Below are 16,330 nucleotides of genomic sequence, written 5' to 3'. Positions count from 1 at the left end.
GCTAAAGAGAAAACAGTTCACGTTTCAACCAACCTCCTCACAAATGTTCAAGTCAACACAAGCATTGAGTAAGGCAATCGAGTACATCATTCTTCAGTCCTTGCCAGTGGTGCATGGAGGACTGGTGCTGTTATAGTTCAGTCCAGAAAAGTCCACCCATCAGAGCAAATACATCAGTGATGCAGAGTTTAGAATTTCCTTCTCATGTCATATAGTTATCATGTATGATTATTCTTCTGCTCTTATTCTCTCCTGGCCATCAAATTCAAGTCAGAGGTCACTCTGAAAATCACATGCTCTTGCAGCTTTTAAATTATTGATGTAACATTTATGAAAATACTTCTTGCATAATTACTAGGTAAGGACTATTAATAACTTCTGGAATAACTCACTAGCAGAAAGTGAGGGATCTAAGAATCAGGCATTTGCTGCTATGCAAGCAAGCAATTAATATGTGCCTTTTCACTTTTTTTCCTTTTTTGGCCAAACAACTATGCATCTATGTGAAATAAAGTGGGATCTTTCCCTTAAAAGAAAAGAAAGCATTCAGCCTCATCCTTTCTTCCTAAGGATCTTTATTTCACATGGTTGCTGGCTGCCAGCTCAACATGGCAGAAGCTTTGGCCAGGATAATGACAGACTTTAAAACTGACATCTCCTGCTTGGTGGTCCCAAAAAGTGGCAATGCTTCTCACAGATCCATCCTTTTTCCTGCTTACTTCACAGCACAGCTGGAGCCTTTTTTCCTGGATGTGGTCAATACAGCCTGGTGTCTGGATATAGATCACTGCTGGATATACCCATGGCCTTGCAGGCAGGAACAACAGGCTGAGGTGTGACACACCAGCCTCCTGCATGGTGTCTGTTCCAGCAAGTAATGACGACCTTTTCCTGCAGGGAAAGCACTTAAAACCTACACTCAGCAGGTGCCACCTCCTCAGGACAAGCTAATAACCTCATCAGCACATAGTATCTCCATGTCTTTCTAATAATAATCACTTCTTTACCCTAAATTAGGAAGCTAATATGAATCAGTTCACAGTTTGCCCTGATGACTTTTAATCTAAAGACCACAGCTGGCCTTTGTGCTTTTCATCAGATTAATTCCAATAATCATTAAACAAAGTTTTCTCAGTTCTCCTTTAGGTCTGGCCCAACATATCTAGCAGACTTTACTCCTGTGCAACACTGGTAAAATCCTGCCATCCTGTAAAATCAGTAATGGCAACATGAATAATGAATTGTTGTATTTATACAGCATCAGACTTACAGTTATTTTCCAGTTGTCTATACTTCTTTTCTTTGTATCTATTCTTACCCTGGGGAATACAGAGAAGTCTGCAAAGTTTTAGTCCATGAGATCATCCTGGTAATTTCTTACTGCAGGCACTGTCTGTCTAACTTTGGTTCCCCATGTTAAATAATTGTGGTATTGTTTCTTTAAAAACCTTGACAACAAAAATCAAAACAACCATAAATAATCCACAGACATATGGAATTGTTTTGAGAAGGAAAGCAAATTGCTGAGACTCCTTAAAAATGGAAACCTACCAAGGAAACCCCAGCAGCCTCTTTGACAGTCTGTTCTAAAACTTTTCCCTTGCTTTGATGTTGTTTGCAATTTATGTTCCTCAGAGGCTTTTAGATGAAGGAAATCATCTGTTTTAATAATGTGAAACCTTCTTCTGGCTACTCGAAATGGGAATTCCTGACCTGTTTCCTGTGCTTCTCTGTCATGGCCAAAAGGGGAAGGAGGGCTTAAAAATTGTAAGGCTGTTCGTGATCAAAGCTGTGGCATCACCACCATTTCAAAATGTCGACCCAAATATAACTTACCTCTCACTGTTGAAGTAACATGTTAAGGAAACCTGTCTTTTTAAGCTCATTCTCCACTGTGGTGTTATTTCACTGTATTAGTAATTCATAACGATAGGTTATGTGGTAACAAGTATAGGACAAAAGCAATTATTGAAATAGTCCCTTTAATTCAAAATTATTTTAATTACTAGGGATACCTGTCTTTTTTTTTTTTTTTTTCCTTCATTTCTGTCCTAAGTCACTTCATGATTCAAAAATTGCCACTGGGCTATCACCTCTGGTAATTACCATTCTCTGAGCTGAGTGAACAAAGGAAAAATTAAACTGGAGTGTGTCAGGCAAGCAGAATAGGAAATATATGTTCCTGCAGGAAAGCTACTCTCCTTCTAATTACCCTGAAATTGCCAGGTTCAAAATGTAATTTATGAGAAGCATAGATAGAATGGCTACATTAGTCCATTATTTCATGATGATCTTTTCTACTCCTGATTTCAGAAAGAAGGGATTTTGTAGCGGTCAGTGCATTGACATTGTCAGCAGCTGCTCTGGGCAATGATGCTAAACAACTGCACTGGAGAGATACTCCCAAAAAAATGTAAAGCAGTCTCCTAAAAGCACAGTTTTATAGAGGAGAGGTGCTGTAAAGTACAGCTCAATAAATAAAGCTTAATCTGATGGGCTGCCTCAGACACTGCTGGTCACATTCAGAAACAGATCCAGAAACATTTGAAGAAGGAAGTTTTCCAGCCTGCGGCTGCTGCTGTTGCACATTTCACTCACTGTGAAATACACCGAATGCAGTAAATGAACCTCATAAACACGCCCTGAGTTTATTTTATCCTGACAAGTATGGAGTAGCCTGCAAAAGGATGGAGTAGGGGATGAAGCTGAGAACATGGGATAGGCAGCTGACATGTTTCAGCTGTAGGTTTGGTGCCTGAGGCCAAATCTGCATTTCAGTCAAGTTGGAGCAGTGACATACTTGTCATCTGAGTGAGCTTTAAACACCAAACAGGGGGACACTCATGGCCAGATGGAGCTCAGGAACCGTTCAGTGCCCACGTAGTTATCACATTATCACATTAGCTAGCACCAGTTTGTGGTACTCGAGCTAGTCCCAACAGGGTACAGAGTGACTGAGGCTGGAAGGCACCTCTGGGGATCATCCAGTCCCACCCCCACTCAGAGCAGCATCAGCTAAAACAGTTGCTCCGGGCCAAAATTGGATCTTAAATATCTGCCATGGTGGAGACTCCACAGCCTCTCTGTGTAACTTTGCAAGAGTTTGACCATCCTCACAGAAAAAAAGAAAAAAAAGTTATATTTAAAAGGAACTCCCTGTGTTTTGATTTTTGTTAGTTGCTTCTTGTCCTGTCACTGGGCACCACTGAGAAGAGCCTAGCTCTGTCTTCTTTGCTTCCTCCTGTCAGATATTTATCCCTCCCAGTCATCTCAGTCTCCTCATGTGAAAGAAGTTCTAATCCCTGAATCATCTTCACAGCACTTTGCTGGTCTCCATATCTCTTCTGCACTGCAGAGCCCAGATCTGGATCCACGGAGAGGCCAGGGGAAATCAAAAAAGTAAAATAGGAAAGGCTAAGTTCAAAGGCAAAAGGGAAAACTGTCTTGCTGATTCTGGATGTGACAAACCTCTGAGTCAACTGCCTGAGAGTTCATTGCCTCCCAACTGTACACAAAGTCCATCAATATTTTTCTTTGTTGCAATCTAAATCCATAAGGAAGCTTGCCCCTTCCCTGAGAAAGCATTAGATTATATTGCTTGGGAGTATCAGTCCTAAATATTCTGTTTCAGTTTCCTGCAGAGAAAGTTGGACAGAGTGCTCTTAGGAATGGGAGATGCCTGCTCTGATTCATTCTTCCAAGGTTTTGTTTTAACTTTGTCCCTGAGGAATTGGCCATTTTTAATGACTTTTATGATTAATAAAACTGTCTGAAGGCCTGCTGGGGTCTTCAAGCTGGTAGTTATCAACAAAGTCATCTAGCTTTCTCCCCTAGTGTCTAAGATAATGACAAAGACCCAGTGCTTGATCTTTCTCCCCAAGCTGAAGCCTGCCTAGCTGCACTTAGGGTCATGTTGGGGTGGTAAAAAAAAAAAATCCTCAAGAGATACTTTCATGCTGCACTGTATGGAAAATCATACTCTCCTGGAAATCTGTGTCTCATCTTAGCAAAGCTCTCGTGCAGACTCTCCAGCTTTCCCCCAGCTGTTTCCCAGCTGCAGGCAGGTGATGTGATACCCTTTTAAAGAAGCACTGAATGTGTATCCTCACAGCTGGGCACTGAACTCCCAGCAGCAACACATGTTGACTCCTACACCTTTTACAGTCTCCATGCTGGGTCCCACTGCTGAACACACATTCCTGCTCTGAAGAGGCTCACCACTTGACACAGCACATCCTAGGCCATGCAGGAGCTCAGGCAGGCAGAAGCATGTTTGAGGCACTGCAGTAAGAACGCTGCCAGAAAGGGACTATTGGCCTGGGGGCAGAGAGAGGAAAAAGGCAGCAACAGCTTGTTGTGCCACTGGGAGGGAGAAGCAGCACCAACTAGCAATATTCCTCCCTGTCCATGTACCCTTTCCCCACTGTCAAATGTGCATTTGCTTTCTGCCCCTCTGGGAAAGGCAGGGAGAGAAAAATATGCATTGAAGAATAAGCAAGGGCATCTCCACATGCTTTAGTGACATTGTAAATTCACAGGAAACCTAAAAAGATGCATGGTGGTTAATGAACAGCAAAACACGTGAGATACGGATTGAGAGGTATATTGGAAGATATATGTTTAACTACATCAGGACACAGCATGGTATAAGACCAATTTTTTTTTTTTTTAATTAAAATGTCATACAGATCTAGTGTTTTTCGTAGTAGTTGGTAGCACATTTCACAGAAATAAAGGATTGATAACATCCTGCAGGAGGTTGCAGCTGGGGAACCACTGAGTCCAGACACATTGGTACCACAGTGTAGATTAATAAAGCAAATAAAATTATATTTACTTTGAAATTTATTTCTGCCTCCCCTCATCATCTGTGTGTGCATGAGTAAACCTCAAGTTTACTTTCCATGGATAACATCTAACAAAAAGATGCAATTCACATTCAATTTTCCTTTGATTTGTAAAGGGCAATTTATATAACTCTTTGTAACATTTATATATGTGTGTATATCATACTTCTTCATAGTTTTTCACAGATCACATTATACCTGAGGAAGGCACAGCAAAAGTTATTCATAGACACTGCTCTTTGCTTCAAAATCCTTCATCAATTATCTGCACACTGTGTTTGCTGGGTTACAGTGGGTCAGATCCTAACACCCCCACTAGATAGACTATTCCTGCTCTTCAGGAGCACTTCTGAGTACTCTTATACAGGCTGTAAAGTATAATATCACTAAACCAGAATAAGGGGTCAAGAATCTGAGCCTGGTCAGAATGGGAGAAGTTTTTTTGCCAGTGGCTCAGACCCCTGAAAACCTAAAGCTGAATCACAAGCAAATACTCAACAGCTAAAGGTTCATTTTAAACATTCTTTGTTCCAGCTAACATGTCAATTATAGGTAAACAGTGTATTCTGGGCAACTCTTTCTGAAAACATATCAAAGTATTTTTGGATTACGATGGAAAACAGGCTGTGCCTACAACAGAAAGGAGAACAGAAGAACCTTTTACAAGTCTTCAAATAATCTCAAACTAATTAGCTTTAACATCCTCTCTACTACAATTCTGGGCTTTATTAGCTGTTCTGCTTGCCATTCCTGAGCCTGCCTAATGTCTTCTGTAGAACAACTATGCATTTTTTTTCAGGCATTTGTCATTTCTTGAAACATATAAAAGAGAGCACTTGGATTCAAATAACAGACCATCTAAATGCTGTTCTGCATAGGGAGTGATATATGCTGACAAGGACTAGAAGTCAAATGTTCTTTTTATGGTTCTTTATGGTGAGCAAACCTACTTAAAACAAGCTTCTTCTCAAGGCAGCATATTGATTAGAGCTGACGGGCCAAAAAGACCTTTGGGAGACAACAGAATATGGCTTGAGTCAAAGAGTAACACTAAAGCTGGCAGCAGCAATATTAAGAGTCAGTGAAACCTAAGAGAGTTTGTCTCATGCTGAAATTTATTGCACCCATTTGGACAGCCATTATGGTAGTTAGTAATTTTATCTGCACAAGTTCATCTGTATTTGGACTCTTAGAGCTTAGTGAGAGGTCTTGCAAGGCAGAACCCTACCCAGGGCTCTGCTGACTGAGGCAAAGGATTTCTGTGCTGAGGCAAGGTGTGACTGTGTCTGAAGACTACGAAAGGCTGTTTTGATGGCCAGCCACAGCATTAACAGTAATTCTGAAATAAGGTGATGGCAGGCCAGTGCAGATGAGGATTTTCTAGTCTGCACTACTGTGGTTTTCATCAGAGGCTTGATGAAGCTGTCATTCGCAAGCAAAAATGGCTGTTCTCTTGGATAGAAGCAAATTTACACTTCATATTTTAGGAAATAAATGAGCAAAAAGAGCAACACCCAATCTAATATCCAGTGAAACTGTATGAAAATCTCCTCATGAGATGTATTGAAAATGGTGGGTTAAAGCCACTCTACAGAATATATTGCATTGCTCCTTTGCCTAGTTTCTTCAATTACCATTGCAGTGAAAGTGCCATTGCAATTTCCAGTGAAGATGTTTCTTATCTTCACTGATGACTGGTTCCAGTGCTTTCTAACATGTCTCTTGGCGAGTTGAAGCCAACCCAACTGCTGGAATCACCTTCAAAATTTTAGTGGAGGATCTGTTCCTGAGACAGATATAATTGTTCCTGATACAGATATAATTGAATCTGACAGGGCTTTTGATAGTGGTCTAATGAAATAATGGAGTACTGAGCTGGGAGTGGATATAGGTCATCTTATTGGATACCAACCTCACCTTAGGACAAGTGGAGAGAGGTGACTGAACCCTGAAAAGAAGATTATGAAGAAGAATCTGAACCAAACTTTCCTGGCTTCCCATACAGGTTACAATTCACAAGGAGCTGGGCATACCAAGCACACAGTTTAAGCAATCCTTAGGATCTTAGATTCTTTCTGAGTCCATCAAGAGAAGTAGGAATCTCCAGAGAGCACAAACTGGCCTTGACCAGACAACAGCGGGATCTCAAATAGAAAGTTCCTTCCTATTTGAGAAACATGGCCAAAATAGCAAAAATAAATAAATAAATAAATAAATTGAAAGTTCTGGGGTGCGTAGGAAGGAAAACACACAAAATCTATTGCCCTTGGTCTCAGGGAAATCAGAAGCAGTGTTCCATGACTGAATCTTCTCAACAACTTTATCCAGTTCCAATTTATTTCTGCCCCACTCCTCCTCCCCCTCAAAAAACATCTCTATAGAGATTGCTTCCTGATTTCATATGGGAGGCAGAAGGGTGTTGTTCATGGACTATTCTCAAAGCTGTTCATCATTCTCCAGGCCATTGGTCCAAGGCCATGCTCCAAGGACAATATAGGACATAAAGACTATGCCAGTCATTTCTTCAAGTCACTGTACTTCGACACATTAAGAGACTAATTAATCTAACAAGGTAAAAAGAATCTATTAGTCCTCTTCTACTAAAGAGTTAACTTGCCCGGACCAGGGGTTCTCTCCACTCATATTCATCTGATGCAAGGTCAATGACAAACACACCAAGGAAGTCAGAGTTGCTTTATTTTTCTTGTGAGCAGGTCAAATAAAACACTGCTGATGCTCCATTTATCTGGAGCGACAAGCATACACTTGGCAGCAGTGGAAAGCAGACGCTGGAATCTGGCACCAGGCTCCCAGCACAGCTGTCAGCTTGCTGACTAATCACTTCACCCCCACCTTAATGCTGCTCCAGGTCTACTGGACCCCTTCATCTCAGATACCCCAGCACATGCTCCTCTTGATAGACCAATTTATACAGAGGTGTTACCATAGCAATTTATTTTAGGAGGGTTTTTTTACTAAAGGTGTGTTTTTTCTAGTGTCTTTCTCTTCTCTACCCTATTCCTTCACAATGGGAGCTGTGATTTGACTGCCTCCAGTCTCATCTAGACCTTAAGTAGACACCCCTTGCCAGAATGGATTTTCTTGAGGGTTTTTGTATATTTGTGTACCTGAGCTTCACAGATTGTTCTTTTAAACTGCCTTTCCTATCTGTAGGAACGACGGTGGGTAGGACAGTCGGGACAGACAGAGACGAGAGATCTCTGAGGCCAGGTCTTGGAACTTGCAGTTCATTGCAAAGGGCGTGGGTGCAGGGGCCCTGTTTGGAGCTGCCAGCCACAGCTCGGAGCAGGCCCAAAAAACAGACCCAAAAGAGCAAGAGGGCAAGAGAGGCCAGAGAGAGAAGTTCCTGTTACAATACAATAAATCTTCTTCTGTGCTGAATATACTAATTTTCACTAACCAATCTAGTAAAAGATACAAATGCTATATCATTTACATACAGTCTTTAAGAATCATTATATTACCATACTGTGTTACATTTTAAACCCTAAAAACTACTCTTTGGACCCCTTCTGCCAAGCTAATAGGGTCTGCTTTGACCCTTGGACCTGTCAGCAAGCAGAGGGTATTTTTTAATCAAAAGGAGATCACCTTCAGCCAGCCATACTATTGTTTTCCATTTGTTCAGTAACTAAGGCTTAGTATCTCAAAGCTTGCCTTCATTTCAATCTCACTTACAGTTTCCATATTCTCAAAATCTTTTGCCAGGCAATCATATTTATAAGACTTTCCTTTTTCATCTTCCCCAACACTATAATTTTTTCTTTAGTGACTATTCTAACAAGCTGCAATTGCACAGTGCACACCTGACTCTTCAGATAGATCTGGTTTGCCTTCAGTTTGCGTTATCAGATGATACTTGTAGTCTTGTCAGCACAAACTATTTAAGAAGCTCCCTGGGAAAGTGTTAAAATATAGGTAGGGCCTATGAACTCTATTCTTGGCAGCTGTGCTTTATTAGCTAAGATGTGCAAAGGTGGTGCAGCTAAGGTAATGCAGTGCTTTCACAGAAGCATTATATATTGTGACAAGCCAAACAACCTCCAGGACTCTCACTCATCATGACTCTTATTTCATACCTCATCCATTACAGGAATGAGGTATGAAAACAATTCTCTGTTTCCTAAAGATATTAACAGACTCCTGGGAAATCGTTTACCTGGAGAAAGGAAAGTGTTGAGCCTCATTTTTTTGTGATCAGGCTGAAACAGCAGGCCATGGCAGGATTCACTGTCTTTTCCTGTTAGTGAATGATACGTTTTTGCAATTGTTAACTGGAAAAAAATCAGACATTTAGTTGGCTTAATGCTTATAGTTAGCAAAGGCACAAAAAAAAAAAAAAAAACAAAAAAACATAAATTTGTGTCATTTTCATACTGACTTCAGAAAAAGGATATCCAAGTGCTTTTTAAAGAATTATGAAGGACATCTAACACACTGATGGTAGGAAGTTCAGTCACACCTATGTTTGGGATGGTGGCTGGAGCCAGTGAAAGGTTGTTTTGATTTGGTCATTCAGACACAATGGGACAGACCTAAACCTAGAGCAGAGCCTTATTATCACAAAAGCATAGAGTCATGGAAAAGCTTGGATTAGAACAGACCCTAAAGATCAGGGGAGTTGGAACTAGATGATCTTTAAGCCATGATGGTATCTGTCTGTTGTCTGTGCATGTTCTAGAGTTTATGGTATCATTTCCCTTTTCTCAGCATGGTTTTGTCCTGAAACAAATGGATGAGGTCCACCTCCATTCCGTAGGCTGTCCTTATGGTGCTATTTCTTGGCATTCTACAGTTTCCTCAGAAGGTATCTCCATATGTTCTGTTACAATTTTGGAATGGCCTGTTCTTCAAGTCCTTATAATTCCCATGCTTCAGAGGTCTTTGCTAGAAGAGAATTTGAAAAATGCACAGGGACAGCAGCAAGAAGTGGGCATTTCCATGGCTTCTGTGATCCATTCACAATTATTGAGACAGGAATTCCCTATTGTGTGCATGAGAGACGTGCAATATCTTCAGTGCCAGGCAGCAGAGATATTTATATAGATCTTGGCACAATGTTCTGTGCTTTGAGGAAGCACCATGTGGAATTTGCTTCTTGCAATAAAGGGATAAAGAGTTTTCCATAAAAGACCTTCAATGTGTAGTAGGTTGGCTCTGAGGGAAGAAGGAAGTGGTGTTTCAGATACTTTAATCTGGAATCAAAATAGAGACTCTGCCAACAGGGCTCCTTTAAACCATGGAATATGTTTTCATCACTGAATTTGAAATACTGTTTCAGAGTCTTGGTCAGATTTTCTGTTGGATTTAAATCACTGTAGCCTAATTGAAGTCAATGGAGCTATGACAGGTTATACCAGCAAGGGGACTGATGTCTGTTTCAAAGTATTGTTTTCCCACAATTGACCTTGATTTCTAGACAGTGATAGACTTTTCTTCTGGGTATCCCAAGTACTCTAAGTATTTATACAGCCTTTCATAGGATTTTCTCAGGTGTTTGTGATATATGAATTTGGATCACCTTTTCCACGCTTACCTCTCAGTGTTGACAATGTGATCCCTAACAATGTGACCTGTTTATTCAAATAAGCTCTTCTCACTGTTTATTGCATTTCTCTCTCCTCTGGGAAGTCACAGCAATTTAGCAGCTGCACAGCAGAATGAGATTTAGAAGAAAAAGAGTTTAGATGATCAGCTGTGCAGATGACACTGGATAAATTGTGTCCTATCTCTAGACACACACAAAAAAAAAACCCAAAAAAAAAAAAAACCAAAAAAAAAAAAAAAAAAAAAAAACAACAAAAAAAACCCAAACAAGATAGCAGATAATGTCTGATAGTGTTAGTGACCTTTTTGGTAAGAAACCTTTGGATGCAATTCTTGTAAAGTGAAATTACACAGACCAATTGGACTCTAAAATATGACTCCTTTTCCCCCTGCTCAGCACTGGTGAGGCCACACCTCAAGTACTGTATTTAGTTTTGGGCACCTCACTATAAGAAGGACATTGAGGTGCTGGAGCATGTCCAGCAAAGGGCAACAATGCTAGTGAAAGTTCTGGGACATAAGTCCCATGAGGAGCAGCTGAGGAAACTGGGCTTGTTTACACTGAAGGAAAGGTGGCTCGGGGTAGACCTTATTGCTCTCTACAACTACTTTAAAGGAAGTTGTGGGGAGGTGGGTGTCAGCCTTGTCTTCCATGCAACCAAGGAAGGACAAGAGGAAATGGCCTCAAGTTGGGCGAAGAGATGTTCTTGTTGGATATTAGGAAAAATGCTTCACTGAAAGAGTGGTAAAGGGAAGTGGTAGAGTCACTATACCTAAAGTGTTCAAAAAATGAGCAGACATGGCATTTTGCAATATGGTTTCATGTGCCTGGTGGTATTTGGTCAAGGGTTGGACTTGGTGATCTTGGAGGTCTTTTCCAACCTTCATGATTCTATGATTCTATGAGCATTTGTGTAGCCTTTGTTGTGGAAAAGTATTTGAGATATGTTCCTTTAGCTGAGTCATTTCTCCAAGGCCTGATTCTCCCTTGCATTGCTCTTCTTGATAATCATTCATGCCTGTGTAAAGAGGTATAAAGTGCCTTCATATTGTAATGCAGTGAGTAGCTGGGACCACAAATTCTGCAGCATCAGAGGGATTTTCCTCTTTATATTGTCACTGAATACTTGCAGTTTGGTAAAGAACTGGTTCAGTTTTACTTGTATTTTTATCCATGCTGCATGTCTCTGAGCATTAATTCCTGCAATGCAGCATATGCCTAGCCTGGGAAATTCTTGTGGCCAGTGCTGAATGCCTTTATTTATTACCATGGGAAGTAGTGCAGCTGTAAGCAGCAGCTTAATATGAAGCATAGAGTGGGACTCAGATCCTGCATGATTAACCTGAAGAGGTCTCCTGAGGGCCACCAAAGTAATCTCATTTGGGAATCTGTCTCCACTGACTGAATAACCAGCTCTAGCACCTTCCTGCATAACTGTTCAAACCACCTTGGTGCCATTCAAAGTCTGGCTATGGCCATGCAGCCTCATGGGGCTAACAACTTGTCCCACACAAATAACCTCTAGGCCTTGTCCAGGGATTGAGATGGCTCCACCTCTCAACTTGGATCACAAGTTAGTTTAAGTGGGGAAGAAGTATTAATCTCCCCAAATCACTGGATTTCTGAACCTGCACATATGAGAAAAATTGCGGCTACAACGAATCTAGCAGTTCTTTTAAAAAACGTCAGATGTCCACTAGACAGTACAGGAAAACAGGCTATTGGAGACCTGCATGGAAATTAGGTGCCCAGGTCCCCTGTAGCCAGGGTAATGGGAGATATTTGATCAGAAACTTCAGATGGTGTGCTGATTTTTAAATGGTCTTATTGCTGAACTTCTGGCAAATTTACAAGGTATTTAGTCTCTCTCTTAAGTCAGAGAGTGCAAGTTCTGATTAAGAGCTTTAAAGAAAAATGGGTCTCACCCAAATGTCATTTAATTCCTTAAAATAAAAATAGAAATTCTCTGATGTGGTAATTAACTCTGGGACATAAACCAGTAGCAAAATACGCTCAAATGTTATGTCCCACAATCATTAAAATGTAGATCAGTCTAACTGCATGATCTGGCTTACATCCTTTAGAAAGAGCAGTCCAAAATAAAAGTTACCAATTTTTTAAAAAGGTTGTTTTTAATAAGAATGCATGAAGACAGATGTAACTGTTATTACCCTGGTCACTATAACATAATGAGGATCCTTATAAGGATATGCTATATTTCAAATTTCAAAAAGTAGAAGGGGGATAGGAGACTTCAGCAGTATCAGCATAAATGGGAAAATATTGTAATGTTTAATTTTTTTAGTATATTGGCTACCATTAGAACAGCAAACATAGATTTCCAGATGTTTGTGAAGAGTCCAACAGTTATATTTTATATCTAGGGCTGTAGTAACAATTTCTGTTCAGCAGCCTAGAAAAACATTTCCTTTCACAAAAGGAAAGAAATATTACAATGGGCTTTTTCCCCCTCATCCCCTATATAGCAATTTCTAAATATTTCAGTCAATGACAAATAAAAACGATGGTTTAAAAATTAAAACCACAGTCACTAAGGGCAGGACATAAATGTGCAGATGTTTTGTGATGTTCAAGAACTTTTCAGTCACAATGCTGCTGTGGAGAGGACTGGAAATCCATCAGTCAGACACTGTCAAAGGCATTCCCTAAGCTATGCTGTCTGAAAAGGCAGTTAACTTTTCATATTCTTTCCACATTTTCTTGAAGAAAAAAAAATCAAAACCACAAAACCTACTCATAATGGCTTGTATATAGCTCTCACTATTTTAGTAGCAAGGGATTAACTGCAATCTGTTAATGTAAGTGAGCAACTTAAATCTAGAGTTCACTGGGCAGCCTGTACAAGTCAGGAAAGCTGCATTGTCCTGAAACTGTTTACAAGATATCCATTTTGCTTCTCCGAGAAGGAATTTTTTTTTACAATCTTACCAGCTGTTTCTGTCACCTCTGTGCCTTAATGAAGTTATACAAATGGCTGCCTGAAAATCTTGTCTTTACTGCACCTACATGGCTAGACAAAAAAACAGGTTCTTAAAGACACTCCTTGTAACTGATACATTTAATGCCTGTGCATGAAGACAGACCTCTTGCCACCCAGTAGTTGGCAGACACTTCTGTGACCACGCTGGTGGCACCAAGCCATCCTGACAGAGCACAAGCTTTTACTGCCACCTCTCTCTCTACTGTCCAGTAGTAGTTACAAGGATGGAAATAAAAATCAAAAATATAAATAGATGTCAGCTCCTCCCTCTCCTGTTTATTTTACTTGCTTTTAATTAGTAGGGTGAAATCACAGCTGAGATTTTTGTCCACTGCCTGGTCCCACAGTGCTTTGAAGGGTGTAGAAAGCTCTCCAACAGTGTCAGGATTCCCCAGGCCACCACAAACTCTCTGGAGCAAGAAAGCCACAGGCAGCTGTGCCACTTCCCAGCAAAAGGTAGCATGGATGCTGCAAGGCAATGTGGTGAGAGTACTGGTTTGTGCAAGACAAGTGGTCCAGAGGGGAAAGGCTGGCAAATGTTAGGGGAGGCAGGGAGAGGGCCAGAAAGTGTGCAGCCATGGGGAATTCAGAAGTTGAAACTGCCTCTCTGATGGCCTGGCCCTTTTTCACAGCCTCAGGAATTGCCTCTCATATGTGGCTTGTGCAAGGTGTCAGGTATCAGTTTTCCATAATGAAAAACACCATTACCACATAAAGAAAATTCATTAGGCGAAACATAGCAGAACTGTAATTAATTATTAGATATTATTTCTCACAAAATGCATCTCCAAGATCACATTGCATTAGCCACAATATTGGACTGATGGAGCATAAACAAGGGTAATGATAAACACCGGTGAATGGAATTGGGAGAGATGGTTATCTGGGTACCAGTGTGTTTCACATGGGGTTTATTTAACAGTCTCATTAATGATCTGGAAAAGGAAGTGAATAACCATTTAATTAAGTTTGCATTTGGTACTAAATTAGAAGTTGCTGCCAACACCTCTGAGGGCAGCAAAATAAATCAAAAGGAGCTAGAAGCTTACAAGGTAAAAAAGGAAAATGAGATCTGGTATGAAGAAAAAAAGTGAGCTAATCTCTCTGTAGCAAATAATCATGTAGCTATCAGTAGAGGAATTCTGAAGAAAGCAGTGTTGAAAGAGAGGTAGGGATGTTAATGGACTATACATTCCCTCACAGCTCGGATATATGTTTACAGAAGCAACGCATCAAGGAGCAGAAAGGTAATAGCCCTTCACTGCAGGGCTATAGTGAGAAGCCATCTATAATGCTGCACTCTGTTTTGGGCACCCTGTTATCAGAGAGATATAGACAAATTGGAATGAGTTCAGAAAAAAGCCATAAAAATGATCCCATATCCCTGGAGATAATGACTTATGAAGAAAGATCAGAAGAAGCAAATGTGTAAGGCCTTGTCTGAAAGATGGCTGAAGAAAGACAGGAAAGCAATCTGCAAAAATGTGAGAGTAAAAAGGGAGGATAATTTATCATAGTAACTATTAGTAATACGATGAAATAATAAGTAACAACTATAAATTCTAAAAGGGCAACTTCTGGTTGAATGTAGGAAGAAATTTCTGACAGTGGAATTTGGGTTAGTTTGCAGAGAAGTTTCCCAGGGGTAAAAGTAAAAGCTGCATTCAAGTCATTTAAAATCAAATTGGACAACTCACTAGAAAATGCACTCTGCTATAGGGAACAATATTGCATTACCTAGGGAATAAGCTGGATGACTTAACATGATATTTCACACTCAGGTCTTTATCACTGTGATATTTTTAATATGTATGGTCAACTGTTTCAGGAAAATACACATTTCTTCTGCTGTCAAGCCTGATAATACAAATACTTGCATGCAAACATAACTTTAAAGAAGGCAAGTAGCTCTGCTGACAGCACTGCACTGCTGACATGCAAAAACACAAGCCTAAGCTCTTCAAGTTTTTGCAGGCTGAGTCTTAGATCTTGAATTGTCAATATCAGGATGGTATATGCAGGTAACCATATCATTTATGGGTAGGTAAAGAAGTGTGCAATATGGAAGATGGGGCTGTAAGCTCCAGTGAAGATGTATCATTATTGTTATTTTTATGGTTATTGCTATTACTACTTATGACTGGTAGTGTGGGGTTCAACTCTGTTTCTTAATTGCTCACCTTTTTGGTCTCCTGCTTTCACCTCTGGGCTGAGTGTTCATTAGACAGCATAAAACTGCTTTCTATACTGCTTTTTAACACTTAGTACTTTTAATATATCCTAAAATATCTGTGGAATGGGAAAATAGACAAGGTGAAGTGAAAACTTGACTCTCCCCCAGGTGAAAAAGATGGCAAAGGCTATGGATTTAAATGGATATGAGAGTAACCCCATATTTTCCCCCCAGTTATAGCAATGTAATGTTGAAGTCGTTTCACTATTTATTAGCAGCAGAGACGAGCTCACAGGCATTCAAAGAGTATGCTCCCTAAAATAGCATGGTTCTTATATGTGGGGTTTTATGTTTAAGTTCCTGTTTTCTTCTCTTCCCTCCCCTGTCCCCACACCCCTGCGGGCTGTGTGTTGGGCTGGCAGCCTGGTGGTGCCTCAGTCCAATGCCCGAGCCCCAGGACTCTCCAGCAAGGGGTCGAGCAGCAGCAGCTCCAGTGAATCCGAGACCAGCTCAGAGTCTGACTCAGAGAGCGAAAGCAGCTCTAGCGAGAGTGACGGCAGCAAGCCCTCGCATTACTCCAGCCCAGAGGTAAGGGCTACTTTATGATTTAGGGTGGCACTCCATCACTACACACACCCACACCTTTTCCCAGCCAAACCAACACAAGGAGGCTGTGTGGAGATGCATGAAAAAAAAAATGGTAGAGAATGGCCCAAGGATCCTCCTCCTGGCATGCTGTG

General features: G+C 40.6%; 1 protein-coding gene across 1 annotated transcript in view; it reads left to right on the top strand.

Moving 5' to 3' along the window:
- AFF3 (ALF transcription elongation factor 3) overlaps nucleotides 1-16,330 on the top strand; it is a 319,278-nt gene that overhangs the window by 256,009 nt on the left and 46,939 nt on the right. Inside the window, exon 10 of the mRNA XM_021538600.2 lies at nucleotides 16,013-16,178. Within this exon, the coding sequence (XP_021394275.2) occupies nucleotides 16,013-16,178 (166 nt within the window). The remainder of the gene's footprint in view (nucleotides 1-16,012; nucleotides 16,179-16,330) is intronic.

Source organism: Lonchura striata, chromosome 2, assembly GCF_046129695.1.
Source record: "Lonchura striata isolate bLonStr1 chromosome 2, bLonStr1.mat, whole genome shotgun sequence".
In the NCBI taxonomy this organism is placed as follows: domain Eukaryota; kingdom Metazoa; phylum Chordata; class Aves; order Passeriformes; family Estrildidae; genus Lonchura; species Lonchura striata.
Note: the sequence above shows the minus strand (reverse complement) of the source record. Positions and strands in the feature narration are given on the sequence as shown.